General features: G+C 38.3%; 1 protein-coding gene across 2 annotated transcripts in view; it reads left to right on the top strand.

Annotated features, from left to right (window-relative positions):
* Positions 1 to 18,248, top strand: part of PTPRO (protein tyrosine phosphatase, receptor type, O) — a 345,855-nt gene that overhangs the window by 232,212 nt on the left and 95,395 nt on the right. For both annotated transcript variants that reach the window (XM_006866027.1, XM_006866028.1), the window contains exons 5-7: positions 1,336 to 1,779; positions 3,906 to 4,067; positions 8,454 to 8,650. In XM_006866027.1, the coding sequence (XP_006866089.1) occupies positions 1,336 to 1,779; positions 3,906 to 4,067; positions 8,454 to 8,650 (803 nt within the window). The remainder of the gene's footprint in view (positions 1 to 1,335; positions 1,780 to 3,905; positions 4,068 to 8,453; positions 8,651 to 18,248) is intronic.

The following is an 18,248-nucleotide window of genomic DNA, read 5'->3' as shown; positions in this document are numbered from 1 at the left end:
TATATATGTATTATACACATACATAAGTATATATTATGCATATACATACATCTGTGTGTATATGTATTAGTATTATACATGTGTTGGAAAAAAACAACTGATTTTTTAATTAAAGAAACATCCTTTGATAGTTACCAGGGTTGGGAGGGGAAAGGAAAGGAAATAACTACCTAGAATATAGACACATTAACTTGAGTGAAGGGGAAAACTAAAAAGAAAAAGAAAATATATAGTAAATATATATGTGTGTGTGTGTATGCAGTTATACGATAGCACAAAGGGAAGAGAGACTACTTTTATTACACACTCATGGGAGAGATAACATTTGAGCTGGTATATGAAAGACAGGAACAAAATGTTGCAATAAGAGTCCATGCAGCATGCCTTCATTATTTTCTATCTTTAGAAAAGTGGTGGGGGCTGTGTGCCATGGAATCGGTTCTGACTCATAGCTAACCCGACGTAGGGTTTCCGAGGCTATAAATCTTTACGGGAGCCTCATCTTTCTCCTGTGGTACAGCTGGCAAGAAACTAACTTAAGTTCAGCAACTCAGCTTGTACTCAACTGCACTACCAGAGCTCCTTTCTAAAAAAAATATGCTCCCATCATTTATCAATTCATTTTATGCTCACATTTTTCATTTTAGAGTGATGAGGAGTGAAGTCATATTCCCAACATGTATGCAAATGTCTCAAAAGACAATTCAAATGTACAACTTTCCATTATGCAACTATGCCACATGGACTCTTAAGAACATTATCATTGCTTTTTTTGTGAGCAAGATCCAGGGAGAGAGGATTTACTTAAAAAAAAAAAAAAAAATTTTAAAGGAGATCTTTACAAGTGGAAGAATATTTTCACACCTGTGCTACCAAAAAAATACTGCTACTGAGTTGGTAATGACTCATCATGAGCACAGGACAGAGTAGAACTGCTCTTTAAGGTTTCTAACTGTCAATCTTTACAGGGACAGATAGCTTCATTTTTCCCCTGCAGAGCGACTGGTGACTTTGAACTGCCAACCTTGAGGTATTTAACCTACAGTACCACCAGCTCTCCTCTGTGCTACAGAAATGGTTAACTTACAATTTTGATAAACATAAGATCACAAGTTTCTGTATTTGAAGTGTTACTGGTCATATCCTTATGCTGCACATCACTGACAAAAACTTAGGAGTCTTCTTAAATTACAATTGTTCTTTACAAATTTAACTACTAAATTAAGCTTTATTTTGTATATCTGCTTGTGCATTTGACCCATTATTTACTCACTACAGCAGGGTTGTTGTTGTTTTTTTTTAAGTGTTTATAAATCAGAATTATCTCTTTTACAGCCCCTTATCCACCCAGAAATATTTCAGTTCGTATTGTGAACTTGAACAAAAACAATTGGGAGGAACAGAGTGGCAGTTTCCCGGAGGAATCTTTCATGAGATCACAAGACTCGATAGGAAAAGACAGACTCTTCCATTTTGCTGACGGAACTCCTGAAATACCTTCTGGCAACATTTCTTCTGGTTGGCCTGATTTTAACAGCAGTGACTATGAAGCTACATCTCAGCCTTATTGGTGGGATAGTGCGTCTGCAACTCCGGAAAGTGAAGATGAATTTGTCGGTGTACTTCCCATGGAATATGAAAATAATCACACATTCAGTGAGACTGAGAAATCAGCATCAGGCTCTTTTGCTGTTTTCCCTGTTCAAATGATATTGAGCTGGCTGCCACCAAAGCCCCCCACTGCCTTTGATGGGTTCCATATTTACATAGAAAGAGAAGGTAAAGTAATGGCAAATCAGAGGGTCTTGGAAATGGTACAATAAAAGAAGAAAAGGAATAAAACCTGCTACTGTGTAAATTCTGACTTATAATGAGTGACTCTATAGGACAGGGTAGAACTGCGCCAAAAGGATTTCTGTGGTTGTAAATGACAGAAGCAAAGTGCCTCATCTTTAATACCTGGAGTGGCTGGTGGAGTCAAACCACCAACCACTCAGTTAGCAGCCCAATGCTTAAGCCACGTCAGCACCAGGACTCCTTATAAAAGGAAAATGATTTGAACTTCTTCAAAATTTGAGTTTTGAAAGAGAGTTTGATGGCTATCAGTTAATACCTAAGGAAAAATGGTAAAGAGAGAAAATAATTTAATTGAGTAGCTAATATATATACATAGAGACTAGGAAACAAAAGGATTCCTGGTGTGGTTCTATGGATTATATGCTGGGCTGCAAAGTCTGTTTGAACCATAAGGTCGGTGGTTCAAGCTCACCAGCCGCTCCTCAGAAACCCTATATAGGGTTGCTGTGAGTTGGAACCGAATCCACAGCATTTAGCAACAACAACAACAAAAAGGACAGATTGGATCAAAATGAGAATATTTGGGTAATTCATGAATTGCAACTGCATGTTTCTTTATCCAACAAGTCACATACCCCAGGCCACTGAGGAATACCTTAAAATAGTCATGACCTAGGATTAAGGTTTTACCACCACCAATAACAATATTCTGTGGAATGTTTCTATTCTTAGGCAAATTTGTAGGCAATTGTCTACTGTCAGAAGAGTCCAGGGAACATAAGAACTGTCTCCTTCTTATCTCCTTGGGGGCCTGTCTCTCTGGAATTAACACCATGTACATTTTTCCAAAGAAGCACTGCAATAACAGAAAATACACAGCATATGGTACTTTCACTATAGCTACGTAATTATATCTTATATTCACTTATACAACATCTGAGCTCCATTTGTTGTATGTTATTAAAGCAGGATCATCACATTTATCAAATTTGGGTCATAAACTATCTTTGAATTTTTCATTTGGTAGTTTTTTTATTATTTGTCGTTTGTTTTGTTTTTACAATAGCAAACTTTATTTTATGCTTTCTGGTCTAACTATTTAAGTGGCAAAAGTTGCCAAGTTACCAAAATTTGAAGTTCAGATAACAGTTCAGGATGGGGCATTAGGATCACGTAGTCTCATCTATGATAAATTGTTTACCCCTATTTTATTTATAGCATGTGATACAAAAATCTGTGGGTTCATTGCAACTAGATTGAGCAATCAAACAAATCCAAATATTATATGGAATGGAAATCCTTTTTCATTTCCAATTGTTTGAGTCAAATTTTGCTTATTAAAGAAGAGTTTCCTTAATCTGTTTTTTGTTTTTTTTTTCTTTCTGTCCTCAATATACTCTATGGGAAGATAGGGTCTTTGTAACTCAAAATTGTTTTTCCCTGCCTATTTTCACGAATATCCACTAACACTTTATCTGACTACAGTGTGTTCTTTTGAAAGCAACAGTAGTCAGCAATTGATGATAACCACTTCAAATGAATAAGTAGCAGGAGATAAACTTAGAAGCAACGCAAAATCAATTTAAAGATTTTTGGTGGCAAACAGATGAAGGAGAAATATTACAAGTATCAGAAAATATATCCAGAAAAAAAATATTCATAACTAAAAAGTATCCAGCATATTTAAGGCATCTCCAAATATTTAGTAATACCACAAAGAAGTTTTAAGATAATCAGTGCTGGCAATTTTTATTCCTTATGTCATGAGATAAATAGCTCAGCTGGTGCAACGTTCTCCTAATCCTCTGCTTCTATTTTGTGCATATGTTAGATAATTGTACATAAATAGATGCCACATATACTCTAGTTTTATTATTTAGACATCCTATTTAAATTCAGTGACATAAAAATACTGTGAAAAGCAATTTGAACTCCTGTCTAGCCATGCTCCATGATGCCTTGACTTTAGAGGGGCACTTGAACATGACAAAGGAAGGAAGGAATATAAAAATATGTATTTTTTCAAATTAATGCACTTGTCTATAGCTTGGGTCCTTTCAAGTGTCAACTCATTCCTATATATTCTCTATTTTTTGTATATGACTTAGAAAACTTTACTGAATACTTGACAGTAGATGAAGAAGCACATGGATTTACTGCTGAACTGAAAGAGCCTGGGAAATACAAGTTATCTGTAACAACTTTCAGTTCCTCTGGATCTTGTGAAACTCGAAAAAGTCAGTCAGCAAAGTCACTCAGCTTTTATATCAGTAAGTATCAAAGAGATTATTTTGCACTTAAGGGGGGTGGTCTAGAACAATGAAATACTTAAGATTAATGATACTCAGGCATCAATTATTCATCAAAGCTTACAGATCCTGAGAATTCTTCAAGGTCAGGAGACGCTGAGATCCATGCGATTTTTGACAGCAGAGGAAGTGCGTATCTGTTTAATAGTAGAAAATCTACCCAGGGATTTCAATTGAGAACTTTTTTTTTTTTTTATTGTGAGAAATTGAGCATTTATTAACTCCTTCATGGTCTGTGGGACCTTTAGTGCCCAGCTACATTTTTCTCTAGAGGGTTTTTTGGACCTCTGTTTTCCCACAGGAAGAGACCTGTGAAACAATTTTAAATGGAAAAAATAGGCATGCATCTCAAATTACTGTTTTCACAGAGTATTGTAGGAGGTGAAAAGAACCCTGGTGGCATGGTGGGTTAAGTGGTAATCTGCTAACCTCAAGGGCAGCAGTTCAAACACACCAGCTGCTCTGCAGGAGAAAAGATGTGCCGTCTCAGAAACTCTAGGATGTAGTTCTCCTCTGTCATATAGGATCGCTGTGAGTCAGAATTGACGGCACTGGGTTTGGGTTTGGGTTCAATATGAGGTGATGCATCCTAGAGGTATGAGTTTTCAAAACGTTTGTCTGTTTTGGCCATTTTGTTCGGAGGTAAGCTTTGTAAGTATATTTTGGATCCCTGTGTGTTATTTGACGGTTGTCTTTCTTACAATGAGTCCATGTTCACAGAATACCACAGTTTCAAGCATCCTGAATAATACGTACCTGCCAAGGGATTTGGAGTCCTAGTGGTGTAGTGGTTACACATTTGAGTTGTTAAGCCCAGGGTTGGTAGTTTGAATCCACCTTCTGCTCCGTGGAAGAAAAATGAGGATTTGTACTCCCATAGAGATTTACAACTTTGGAAACCTTACGTAGGGTTGCTATGAGTCAGAGCCGACTCAACGGCACATAAGTCAGGAGATCTAGAAGCTAGTTAAAAGTCCAGGGGGACATTTATGTCTCACATAATCTTACCCCACAGTTCAAAGAAACACATGTAATATGTATCAAAATACATATTTCATAGCAAAATTTCAGAAATGCTTCTGACGTAATGTGCTTTCCATTAATGAAAACACATGGTATCGATAAAAATTTCAAATTGGAAAATAATTCGGTCAAGCAGCAGTGAAAGCAACTTTCCACAATAACCATAACACATTATCCAAGGACATGGACATGTAATTTGGGAAGTTGATACTGCCTCACTTTGTGATCATTCTCTTTAGATGTGGAACTCAAAAGAAAGACAAAGATCCAGGTGTCGTTATACCCAGGTGGAGAAAACCAAACTAAAGGGTCCTAGCTGCCTGAATGTCAAGTGTCAGGGCAGCTTCTACTAATTCTATAAGGAATAATAAATAGCAGAGCAATCGTGAACCTTTATAGGCATCCTGATAGCGTAATGGTTACGAATCGGCCTGCCAACCTCAGAGTCAGCAGTTCGAAACTACCAGCTGTTCCGCGGGATAAAGATGAGGCTTTCTGCTCCCGTAAAGATTTATAGCCTCAGAAACACTGTACAGGGTCGCTATGAGTCAGAACCAACTCCATGGCACATAACAACAACAACTAATAGGCGTCCTGGTGCAGTGCTGTGGGTTAAGACTCTGGACTGCAAAGTTGATTTGAACCACAAGGTCGGCAGTTCAAGCTCACCAGCTGTTCCTCAGGAACCCTATAGAAGGTCGCTATGGGTCAGAACTGACTCAACAACAACAGTATCAACAGAGGTTGAACAAAGGGTGCATTTCTCTGTAATATTTTTGTTTAGTTAAACTGACTGCATTTATTGGAAGTTTTGAGGCCAACAATTAGTTGCCTAGTTTACTGAGATTTAAATGTACCTGTGATTAGCAGAAAAAAACACCGGAAGGTTGTGGATAAAAATTACTCTCAGAAAAGGATGACTACCCTACACCTATTGCCTTTTCCAAACATCACTTTTAGAAAAGTGAAGGGAGGAGGGAGACACAGGGCAGGAGATCAGTTTATTTAGTAGTTTAACATTGCTGAGAAGTCTCATGAAACATTTTTACTTAAGAAACCAAAAATGTCACCTCTGGTTAAAAGTACTGGAAAATCCCTTAGACATGTTGTAAGTATATTCATAATTGTCTTGAATGTCTTTCAAGTGTGGTAGATATTTGGTATGAGATCATTTGAGAAAGTGAACATAGTATTTATTTTTTTCCATGAGATCCAAGATTTATTGATTTATTATCTCTGTGACAGAGGGCAAATAGGTATTCATGTCTCTGGGCCACAGTTTCCACTGTCAATTAAGGCCTTGCATCTCTAAAGTGCTGTTCAATTCTAACAGTCAATGGTTTACCCATTTAACGGATTCAGTGACTGAGATTCAGAGAAGTTAGATTGTTAGCCCAAAGTTACACCACTAACAATGAGCTAAGCTGAGTCTTAAATCCACTCTCATCTCCTGCCTCATTATTTTCACTATCTCACAGGGCTCCAGGAAGTCTGACACAGGGGTGAAGAGCAGGGATTTTGGAACTAGACTTCCTGTGTTTGAATCTACTTAACTTATCACTGGCTTAAGTTCCTTGTATGAAAGTGAGGTTAATATTAGTACTGCTCTCATAGGCTTATTATGAAAATTAAAGGATTAAAATATATAAATATGTTTCTCCCCAGTGAGCCACTTACTCTCCCCACCCCCTCAGTTCTACCCTAGGAATACAGCTTTCTTTTTAGAAAGTGAGAAAAGCAAATAAAAGGAAGTCGCACATTTGCATTTCAACAGAGAATTTGGGGTAGATAATAATCACCTTGACATTTCTTGAGTTCTTACTAAGTGTCAGACACTGTGCTAATAACTGCTTTAGAAATATAAGAGAACAAAGCCAATGGTGGTACTTTTCTGAAGATAGTTTATAATGAGGAACCCACCATGTCCCTCAAATTATCACCTAGGTTTTAGCCAGCTTCTATAATTAAGCCAGTCTGTTGTCTGTTTTTCCTCTAATGTAGTCACAGCCTACCTCTTTGATCCTGCTGTTGCCATATTTAATAAATTCTTACATGATTGTAGTAGGGGCTACTTTGACTGTCAAAGTAATTATTTCTACAAACCAAAGATCATAACAGGAAAGTCATTATAAACAACCACACCCATACCCATTCTTTGTTAAAAGAGAAGTAAATTCTCTCCAGGTAAGAATTTACCAAGGTCATAAATCTGGCTGCTAAACCTCCAGGTCAGCAGTTTGAAACTACCAGCTGTTCCTCAGGAGAAAGATGAGGCTTTCTGCACCCAAAAAGATGTACAGCCTGGGAAACCCTATGTAGGGTTACTATGTGTCACGGCATACCACCACAACCACCACCAAGAATTTACCAGGATTCCTGGTGTGATGCTTAGGATAGGCATAGACCTCTTAACCACCACAAGGTTGGTGGTTCAAACCTTCTGGTTGCTCCTTGGAAACCCTATGCAGGGTCACTATGAGTCAGAACTGATTTGACAGCACACAATAAGAGCAACAATAATTTATTTAGAGTTCTGGTGTGTTGATACAGGATAAACACTGGACTGCTAACCACAAGGTAGGTGGTTCAAAGCCATCAGTTACAAAAGCCCTATACAGGGTCCCTAAGGAATTCTGGTAGTGTAGTAGTTATGAATTGGGTTGCGAACTGCAAGGTCAGCAGTTGGAAACTACCAGCTGTTCCACGGGAGAAAGATGAGACTTTCTGCTCCCGTAAAGATTTACAGCCTCGGAAACCTTGTACATAGTCGCTCTGAGTTAGAACCGACTCCACGGCACATAACGACAACAACATGCAGGGTCCCTATGAGTTGAAATCAACTTGATGGCACTTAAAATCAACAAGAAGAATTTACGTGGTGTGAAGTCTTGGTTTGACTCTATAGACTAATCACTGGTCTGCTAACCACAAGGTTAGTGGTTCAAACCCACCAGGCACTCCTTTTCGGAAACCCTATACAGGCTCATTGTAAGTTGAAATTGACTCCACTCCATGGCACTTATAAACAAGAATTTACCAGAATAATATAAAATACAAATGATAAATGAAGTAGAGCTCTGTCTTCCAGAACTGTGTTTTTGTTGTTGCTGTTGCTGTGTTGTGAAGCCAATGGCCAAGGTCATGGAGTTGAGGGCTTACAGTGAGGGATATAATCAATCTAAAGGACTGACAATCTGGATGTCAATCTTAAATTTAGTATCCTTTCGAGGACAAAGGAAAGCAACACTGTTTTTTAAACTAGAATCTTTTCTCTCGACTAGCTGAGCTTCAAGCATCAATTGTTCTCTGGTTTAAAATTTGCAGGTCCTTCAGGAGAGTGGATTGAAGAGCTGACTGAGAAGCCCAAGCATGTGAGTGTCCATGTTTTAAGTTCAACTACTGCCCTGATGTCCTGGACGTCTTCCCAAGAGAACTACAACAGCACAATTGTGTCTGTGTTGTCTCTGACCTGCCAGAAACAAAAGGAGAGCCAGAGACTTGAAAAACAATATTGCACTCAGGTAAAGAATGGAAAACTCAAACAGGCACACTCACCATATAAAGTGCAACCACACAGGCAAAAAAACAAAACCAAAAAAGACAATTTGCAGAGCTGAAGTCTCCCTGGGGTGTAAACAATAATCAGGAGAAAAGCCAGGAACTGAGTACAGTAGCTTTTCTCAGAACTTCTGATTACACTGCTATCTTCCTTTTCCCTTGAGGGGAATTGCCACATCAAGGGCCATGCTCCTTTTACTACTATATGCTTGAGCAGGAGAAAACACCTAAGCTCTCAAGTACTAACTGAGAAGTTGATGGTTTGAACTCGCACAGAGTTGCCTCAGAAGACAAGTCAGACAATCTGCTTTTTAAAGGTCACGCCTTGAAAACCATGTGGAGCAGTTCCACTCTGCACACATGGGGTCACCATAATTCAGAACTGACCCAAATGTAACTGACAATAACAATGCCATGTGCCAGGTACTCTGAGACATGTTGGGGGTCTAGAAAATTGTATATGCCTGCTTTTTCAGAGGTAATAGGGGATAATCAACCTATAGTCACTGCACAGTGTAGGCTAAGACTTGGGCTAAGAGTAAGTGATCAAGAGCTCTATGAGGTCCACAGCAAGGAGGAGCCAAACAAGAGTCAGATGGATTGGGAGTGTTATGGATTGAATTGTGCTCCTAAAAAAGGTATGCTGAAGTTCTAACCCCTGTGCCTGTAAATAAGCCCCTGTTTGGAATTCAGGGCTTTCTTTTGTTATGCTAATACACATAGGTCATGCCAGAGTATGATGGGTCCAAACCTAATCCCTTCTGAGTGATGTCTTATAAAAATTGAAAAAAGACACACATACACACACAAAGTGGAAATGCCACTAAAGGATTATCTCTACAAGCCAGGAATACCAAGAAACTTCTGGGATACCAGAAGCTGAAAGAGACAACGAATGATCTTTTCCTAGAATAGACAAGAGTCGGAAACCCTGTACAGGGTCGCTATGGGTCGGAACCGACTCGACGGCACTTAACAACAACAACAACAACAGCCTGCTGATGCCCGAATTTATTCGTACTCCAAGGAGTCCTGGTGTGGCGCTGTGGGTTAATGCGCCAGACTGCAAAGCCTTTTGAACTACAAGGTCGGTGGTTCAAGCTCACCATTCGCTCCTTGGAAACCCTATACTGGGTCACTACGGGTCAGGAGTCATGCTGTGGCACTGTGGGTTAATGCACCAGATTGTAAATTTGTTTGAACTGCAAGGTCGGTGGTTCAAGCTCACCAGCTGCTCCTAGTAAACCCTATACAGGGTCGCTTTGGGTTGGCACCAACTCCTCAGCACTTCACAACAACAATAATAAGGCTTCCATGTGAGGCAATACATTCCTGTTCTTTAAAACTGCCCACTTGTGATTTTTTTGTTAACAGCAAAATAAAGAAACTAAGATGAGCAAATGAAGATTTGGAAACTGGGAAGAAAGGTTTCCCAGATACGACAATTAAGCAAAGAGCTTGGGAGAGAGGGTTATTTTCTATTTTGGGTGTTCCCCCTTTTTTCATTTCTTTACTTTTTATTCTAATTTTATAAGTAATGTATACTCACTAAAAAATAAAATTTTAAATATATAAAGTACAAATTTCCCTTCTTAGCTGTACCAACTGAGAAGAGATTTGATGGGTAAATAGAAGTTAGTTAAGCAAAAAGGAGAGCAAGTCAACACAATGTGAAAATCTAAAGTTATTTGAGTAGCTGGCTGAATGGATGCCCATGTTGTTGTTGTTGTTGTTAAGTGCCATCGAGTCGGGTCCGACCCATAGCGACCCTGTACAGGGTTTCCGAGGGTGTAAATCTTTACGGGAGTAGAAAGCCTCATCTTTCTCCCGCGGAGCGGCTGGTAGTTTCGAACTGCTGACCTTAAGGTTCGCAGCCCGATTCGTGACCACTACGCTACCAGAGCTCCTTATGGATGCCCATAGCCAGTCATCAATCCTCAGTGAAATTGTGAACCAAGAGACTAAGACAGAAATCAGCTCATAGGTGCCCTGAGAGGCCTAGGACCAGTCCTGTTTTATTAAATCTGACTCAATCTGGTGATTCTTGGTGTCTTAAACATACAATATTTTCTTCCCTAGAAGTCAAAATTTTAAATGATCAATTCAGGTAAAGTACATTGAACTACGCTGATAATACTCAGTGTGTCATAGGACAGCTGTGTGGAATGTTTCAATTCCTCCCAGGAAAATTAGGCACTTAGTGAAATTCAAGCAGTGGGCAATTTTTAATTGATAAAATTATTTCAGAAGCATAGGCGTTTGGATCATTAGAAAGTCTTCGCAATGCTGAGGACAAGGTCTTATTCAAACAGAAGGCTAGCACTTGACTTGAATTAAATTAAGGAGTAAATATGCTAAATTAAAGGAGCTCTATTAGTGTAGTGTGGCTACAAGTTGGGCTGCTAGCCTCAAGGTCAGCAATTCGAATCTACCAGTAGTTATGCGAGAGAAAGATGAGGCTTTCTGATCCTGTAAAGATTTACAGCCTCGGAAATCCTATACAGAGTCACTGTAAGTCGGAACCAAAGTTACAGCACGCCACTACCACCACCACCATGCTAAATTAACTGGTTATCACAGGTACAGGATAAACACTTGACGGCAAGAGTGGTTTGAACCCAAGATTGGCAGTTCAAACTCACCAGCTGCACCTCGGAAACCATACAGAGGATCGCTATGAGTCAGAACCAACTCAATGGCATTTAATAATAATAACAATGACAATATTCATTATGTAGGTAATTAGTTCCCTTTTCTGATCATATCAAAGAAAGTGACTCTTTACTTGGATAGAATAAAAGTGTTTCTCTTAAAGAAAATGACCAGGAACTTAACTGCTCCAAGGTACAGTTCTTCCATCCAATGTACAAATTATACATATTTTGCATAGAAACCAAAGACTAAAGGTATAAATATTGTACATTATAAATAAGTCATCAAAAGCTGGTCTACGTGCACTTTAACAAAGCTTTCTTGAAATACAGACATATAACTGTTAATGATTATAAACCAACTTACTGCTGAGGAGTCAATTCTAAGTCATATAGGATAGAGTGGAAGTACGTTTGGAAGTTTCCAAGGCTGTAAATCTTTATGGAAGCAGACTGTCTCATCTTTCTCCCATGGAACAGAGGGTAGGTTCAAACTGTTGACCATTGGGTTTATAACCCAACACTTTATCCACTGCACTAAGCAGGGCTCCTTGGGTTATTGGCAGGGAACTGCTAACTGAAAAGTTGGCAGTTGAAATGCAATCAGAGGTGTTTCACAAAGAACACCTGATGGTCTACTTCCTGCCAAAATCAGCCAATGAAAAGCCACTGGAGCATAGGTCTACTTCCACACACATGTGGCCTCCATGAGTAGGAATCAGCTCAGTAGTAACTGGTTGCGTTTTGGCTTTAATACAGGAACTAGTTTGCTGTACTAGGTAGGCATCATCTTACCTATCACTAGAACTTCTTTGAGGATTGTATTATTTTTACACCTTCATCATCTTTTGCCTCATTGCATATACACACACACTTTTCAGATATGGAACCAAGTTCACAAAGTCTCAACCAGCGTAGAGTCATAGGGCATGGTCTCACCTGAATCAAAATATTCTCACCTGAATCTAAGATGTTCTCACCAGACTCAGTCTGATTCAGGCTTAATTCTTAAAGCAACCATTCTCCAGAAATAATAATATTTCTTTGGTCCTAGATACAGTGGTATTATTTTTATATTAAATGGAGAATTATAAATATATCTCTAAAATAAGAGTGATTCTAGAAGTGAAACATACATTAATATTTAATCATAATGTTTTATTATTTGATAGCTTCACTTCCCTACTGGCTGCACCACAGGATCATTGTTGTTGTTGTGACGTGCCATCGAGTCAGTTCTGACCCATAGCAATCCTCTATATGGTTTCCGAGGAGCAGCTGGTGAGCTTGAACCACCTATATTTCAGTTCAAATGGCTTTGCAGTCTGGTACATTAACCCACAGGGCCAGGCTTATTGCTTTATATATTGCCTTGAATGACAAGATTCACTGCCAATGTCTCACTCTTCCCTACTCCTCCATTGACCACTGTGTCCCTGGGTTTGTTATGTGGGTCCTGTGTGAGGTGCTAAGGGTAAAGATAAGTTAAACATGAACCTTGTTTCATAATGCCTGGAATCTGACCATCCATGTAGAGTACACAGTAATTTGAATTTTCTTTCATCATTATTTGTACTTCATGTGTGTGTATTGGTTTGTGTAGGAGTTTATAGGTATTTGGTAAAGGAAGTTTCCTAGTATATCCCTCATTGTAGTGTTATTTAATAATAAACATATATGGAACACAGAATCCGTATATTAAGGACTAGGTTACTTCTTCAAAGTAAACATTCAGCGTTCTCTCCAAAGACTTTCACACAATCATAAATTTCAGAATTAAGAAGCATCCTAAAATATATGCATGTATATTTACATTTACATGTCATCTGTCTTATCTATGAATAATTTATAGTCCTGGAACAGCACTGTAAGGTAAGCACAAGGACCACAAGGCTGTTTTGAACAACTAGTTGGGTTATTCAAATTCACTAGCTACTCCTCATAAACCCTATATAGGGTCGCTATGAGTTATAACAACTTGATGGCACTTAACAACAACATAGTAACAACTAAATTACAAAGGAAAAAAACCAACCAGTCTTTTGGCTTTAAAAATGAAGAAATGGTAGTAAACCCAAAAGACAGGATATTTAAGGATCTGCCAAAGTGACACAACTGGTTAGTATCGTAGCTGAGTCCAGGATCCCAGTGTTCCAGAGTTCTGACTTCCAGGCCGGTGCTGCTTCTGTTAGATTACATATGCTACTCAAGGGAGGGGCATTCTTGCTGCCAATCCTGATCGAGTCCACCGGAGTGACTAAGAGCACAGACTCCATAGTTAGACATGGATTGTCGACCTGATTTTGACAGTTATCAATGATTAGACCCTGGGCAACATGCTTCACCTCTTTAAACAGCCTGTTAATCTATATTGCGTTACACCCATTTCGTTGAGTTGATTCTGACTCACAGTCACACAGTAGACAGAGGAGAACTGCCTGGTAGGCTTTCCAGAGCTGTCATCTTTATGGAAGCAGATTGCCACATCTTTCTTCCGTGGAGCAACTGGTGTGTGTAAGCCACCAACTTTAATTTAGCAGATGGATGCTTTAGTCACTGCCTCAACCATGGTTCCTCAGTCTCTAATATCGGCATCATAGGATAAGCACTGGACTGCAAACCACCAGACCAGCAGTATGAGCCCACCAGCTGCTACATGGGAAAAAAAAAAAAATGAGGCTTTCTGCTCCCCAAAGGATTTAAAACCTCAGAAATCCTATACAGTGTCACTCTGAATCCATAGCAACTTACGACACTTAACAACAACCACATGAAGATAAAAGAGCTTGATGCTTTATGCGCTTGATGCTTTATGCAGGACCTGGAGTAGGGTAATAGTAAAAAATATGAAAAATGTGTTGACTTTTTTATTATTATGCAGATTTAACTAGATGACTTCTCTAATCAAGGGAGAAAGATGGAGAGGTTCTAGAGGTGTAGAGTAAAAAGAGGAGTAACTGTAATAGGGACCTTCACTATTATATACTTCAACCACATTATTTAAGAACCCATTATGTGTTTCAGTGTGCCACTATCGCCGCTACCTGGAAACCCTCTGCAGGGTTGCTATGAGTCAGAACCGAATCAATGGCACTTAATAACAACAACACATCTTTCCTCTTATTTCTTTAGCTGAAGAGAACTAGCACTGGTGTCTAGAAAAACCTGGATGAACTGAATTCTTTGGAATGGAGACCAAACCAGTCAGGAATGGGAAAGAGAAAAGACGAGAATGAAAAGATGGGATGGGTATTGGGGGACAGGGTATAGACTTACCCTCTAAAAAATCAAATGCATATTGTTTAGTATGTAGCATGGAAGAGGATTTCTCCTTTCCACCTCTAATCCATACCCAAAGAGGTCTTAGATGAATAAAAATGCATGGAAGAATACAAGTGTAGACATAGAAACACTTCGGGGGAATAATTGTCGCTTCTTATTTTTTACTAAGGTAATTCATTCATAGTAGCATTGCCTTCTTGTCATTTTTAAGATAATGTGACATATTCACACAAAGTTATCTCTCAAAAAAATTAAAAAGTACCATTTCCCTGGGGTGAATTTATAATAACAGCATATTTAAGTGGCTATGAATCCAGATACTCATTTGAATAATCATAATCAATTACTACCTAAAATATTATCAAGCCAAAAGAACTTCAATATGACCCTGAAACATTCTTTATGTCCTGTGTTATTCTCAACATTTTTAAATGTGTAAAATGAGTAAATAATGTGGCAGCATCTACACTTATGGTAATATGTTTACAATTTTGACAGTTACCAATAATGAAGCCATGTTGATAATACAATGGCTTATAATCCAATATTAATCATTTTTAAATGGTTTTATTTTGTTGTTGAAAATGTATACAGTAAAACATTCACAAATTCAACCATTTCTGCTTGGAGAATCCAGTGACTCTGGTTATATACTCTGAGTTTTGCAATTACTCTCACCCTGCTTGTCTGACTTGTTCCTCCCCCATTAACACTGCTCCCAACAAGGGTCCCTATCTAATCTTGTAAGTTGCTATTGTCACTTTGATCCCACATTGATAGTTTTATAAAGAGCATAATGCTTGAATCCAACATTGTTTTACTAGTTAAGCAAAAATATTATTCTGTTATAAGAAGACTTCAGGGGATATTTTTGGTTTAAGGTTCAAAGATTATCTCAGGACAACAGTTTCAGTGCTTCATCCAGCCCCCTTATCTCCATAGTTTGGTGCTGGTTGGTGGTTATGTACCCTTGGAGTCGGTTCCAACTCATAGTGACCCTGTACAGGGTTTCAGAGACTGTAAATCTTTACAGGAGCAGAAAGCCTCATCATTCTCCCACGGAGCAGCTGGTAGTTTCGCACTGCTGACCTTGAGGTTCGCAGTCGTATTTGTAACCATTACCCTACCAGAGCACCTTTCTCAGAGTCTGCGGTACATAAGACTTCGAAATTCTGTTCTGCATTTCCCATTTGTAATCATGACAATATTAAATCATATATATGTACAATACCCACCAAAATTTAAATATTACTTGGAGGAAGACAGAATAGCCAGTTTACTTCATTTGTTTTTATGCTGTATGGATGATTTTTACGAAGATCATGTATTAATTTTATCACTTAAAATGTATTTAAATGATATAAAGAAGTACTTCTTAGTTGTGTATGACATACATGCTCCTATTCATAGTTTGTCCCTTTAGAAAATGCTCTATCAGACAAGGACATATAGTTAACTGTTTATATTCCTTCCAAAAGAATTAAAAATATAAAAAATGGGTCTGAAAATATGATATGAAAGAATACAAATACTGAAGGAAGAGTAGAAAGGGTAACTTATTAATTCAATTCAGTCATATTTGGGTCAGACTGATGGAAAAGAAATGGCATAGGACCCCACAGTGTTTCAAATGTTCTGTTGTGCATAGTGTTGCCAAGTCAGAACTAACTGCACAGCACCTAAAAGCAATTTGTTTCCTAAAGTTGCCATATCAGGTGGAGGGTCATATCAAGTGGAGGGTGAGAGAAAAAGAGGAAGACCTCCAACAAGGTGAACTGGCACAGTGGCAGCAGCAATGGGCTCAGATGTAGCAACAACTGTGAAGTTGGCACAGAACTGGGCAGTATGTACCCTAGATTTCAATAAGTTAATAGGAGTACTATCTTACTGAGACTCTGACTTAAGTGTCCTTATAAAAACTCTATAAGATATATAATTTGTTGTTGTAAAGTGCCATTAAGTTGGTTCCAACTCATAGGGACCCTATGCAGAACAGATGGACATGTTACCCAGTCCTGTGTCATCCTCACAATTGTTCCCTTTGAGCCCATTGCTCTTGCCACTATCAATCCATCTTGTTATGGGTCTTCCACTTTTTCACTGACACTCCTCTTTTCCAAGCATAATATCCCTCTCCAGAGACAGGTCATTCCTGATAACATGTCTGAAGGATGAGAAATACAGCTTCCTGGCTTCTAAAGAGTATTCTGGCTGCACTTTTGCAGACAGATTTGCTTATTATTCTGGCATCCCATGGTACTTTTAATTTAATATTCTTTCCTAATGCTATAATCCAAATGCATTGACTCTTATTCATTGTCCAACTTTCACATACACGAGGCAATTGAAAATACCATAGCTTGGGTCAAATTAGCCCTAGTCCTCAAATTGATATCTTTGCTCTTGAACACTTTAAAGGAGACTTTTGCAGCAGATTTCCCTAATTCAATGTCATTTGATTTCTTGCCTGTTTCCATGAGTGTTGACTGTGAATCTAAGCAAAATGAGGTCTTTGACAATTTTAATCTTTTCTCCATTTAGCATGATGTTATTGGTCCAGTTGTGAATATTTTGGGGGTTTTGTTGTTGTTGTTAATATTAAGGTGCAATCCACTTTGAAGGCTGTATTCTTTGATCTTCACCAGTAAGTATTTTAAGCCCTCTTCATTCCAAGTAAACAAGGTTGTGTCATATGCATAATAGCAAATTGTTAATGAGTCTTCCTCCAGTCCTGATGCCATGCTCTTCATCTAATACAGTTTCATGGATTATTTGCTCAGCATACAGATTTAATAAGTATGATGGGAGAATATAAGCCTGACACACACATCTTTCCTGATTTTAAATCATTCAGTATCCCTTTGCTCTGTTCTAATGACTGCCTCTTGGTCTATATACAGGTTCCTCATGAGCATAATTATGAGTTCTGGAATACCCATTCTTTGAAATATTACCCATAGTTTGTCATGCTCCACACAGTTTAAAGCCTTTGCATAGCTAGTAAAGCACAAGTAAATACCTATCTGACATTCTCCACTTTCAGCCAAGATCTATCTGATGTCAGGAATGATGTCCTTCACTCCACATTCTTTTCTGAATCTGGCTTGAATTTTTGGCAGCTCCCTGTAGATATAATACTGCAATTATGTTTTAAGTATCTTCAGCAAAACTTTACTTGCTTGTGATATTAATGATATTGTTCAATGATTTCCACATTTTATCATGCAATCTCCAGTATCATTTCTCTCACCAAGGCCATATTTTCCAACTATTGATCCCTCCTCTTTGTTTCCAACTATTGCATTCCAATCACCAGTAATTATACATACATCTTGATCACATGTTTGATCAATTTCAGACTGAAGAAGTTGATAGAATTCTTTAATTTCATCATCACAGACTTTAGTGGTTGTTGCACAAATTTGAATAATAGTGACATTAATTAATCTTCCTTAGAAGAGTATGGCTATTGTGCTATCACAGACAGCATTAAACTTCAATACAAATCTTGATATGCACTTTTTTATGATGAATACAATGCCATTGCTCTTCAATTTGTCATTCCTGGCATAGTAAACCATCTGATTTTCAAAATGGTCAATACCAGTCCATTTCAGATCACCAATGC

The sequence above is a fragment of the Chrysochloris asiatica genome, unplaced genomic scaffold, assembly GCF_000296735.1.
Source record: "Chrysochloris asiatica unplaced genomic scaffold, ChrAsi1.0 scaffold00086, whole genome shotgun sequence".
NCBI classification, from domain to species: domain Eukaryota; kingdom Metazoa; phylum Chordata; class Mammalia; order Afrosoricida; family Chrysochloridae; genus Chrysochloris; species Chrysochloris asiatica.
Note: the sequence above shows the minus strand (reverse complement) of the source record. Positions and strands in the feature narration are given on the sequence as shown.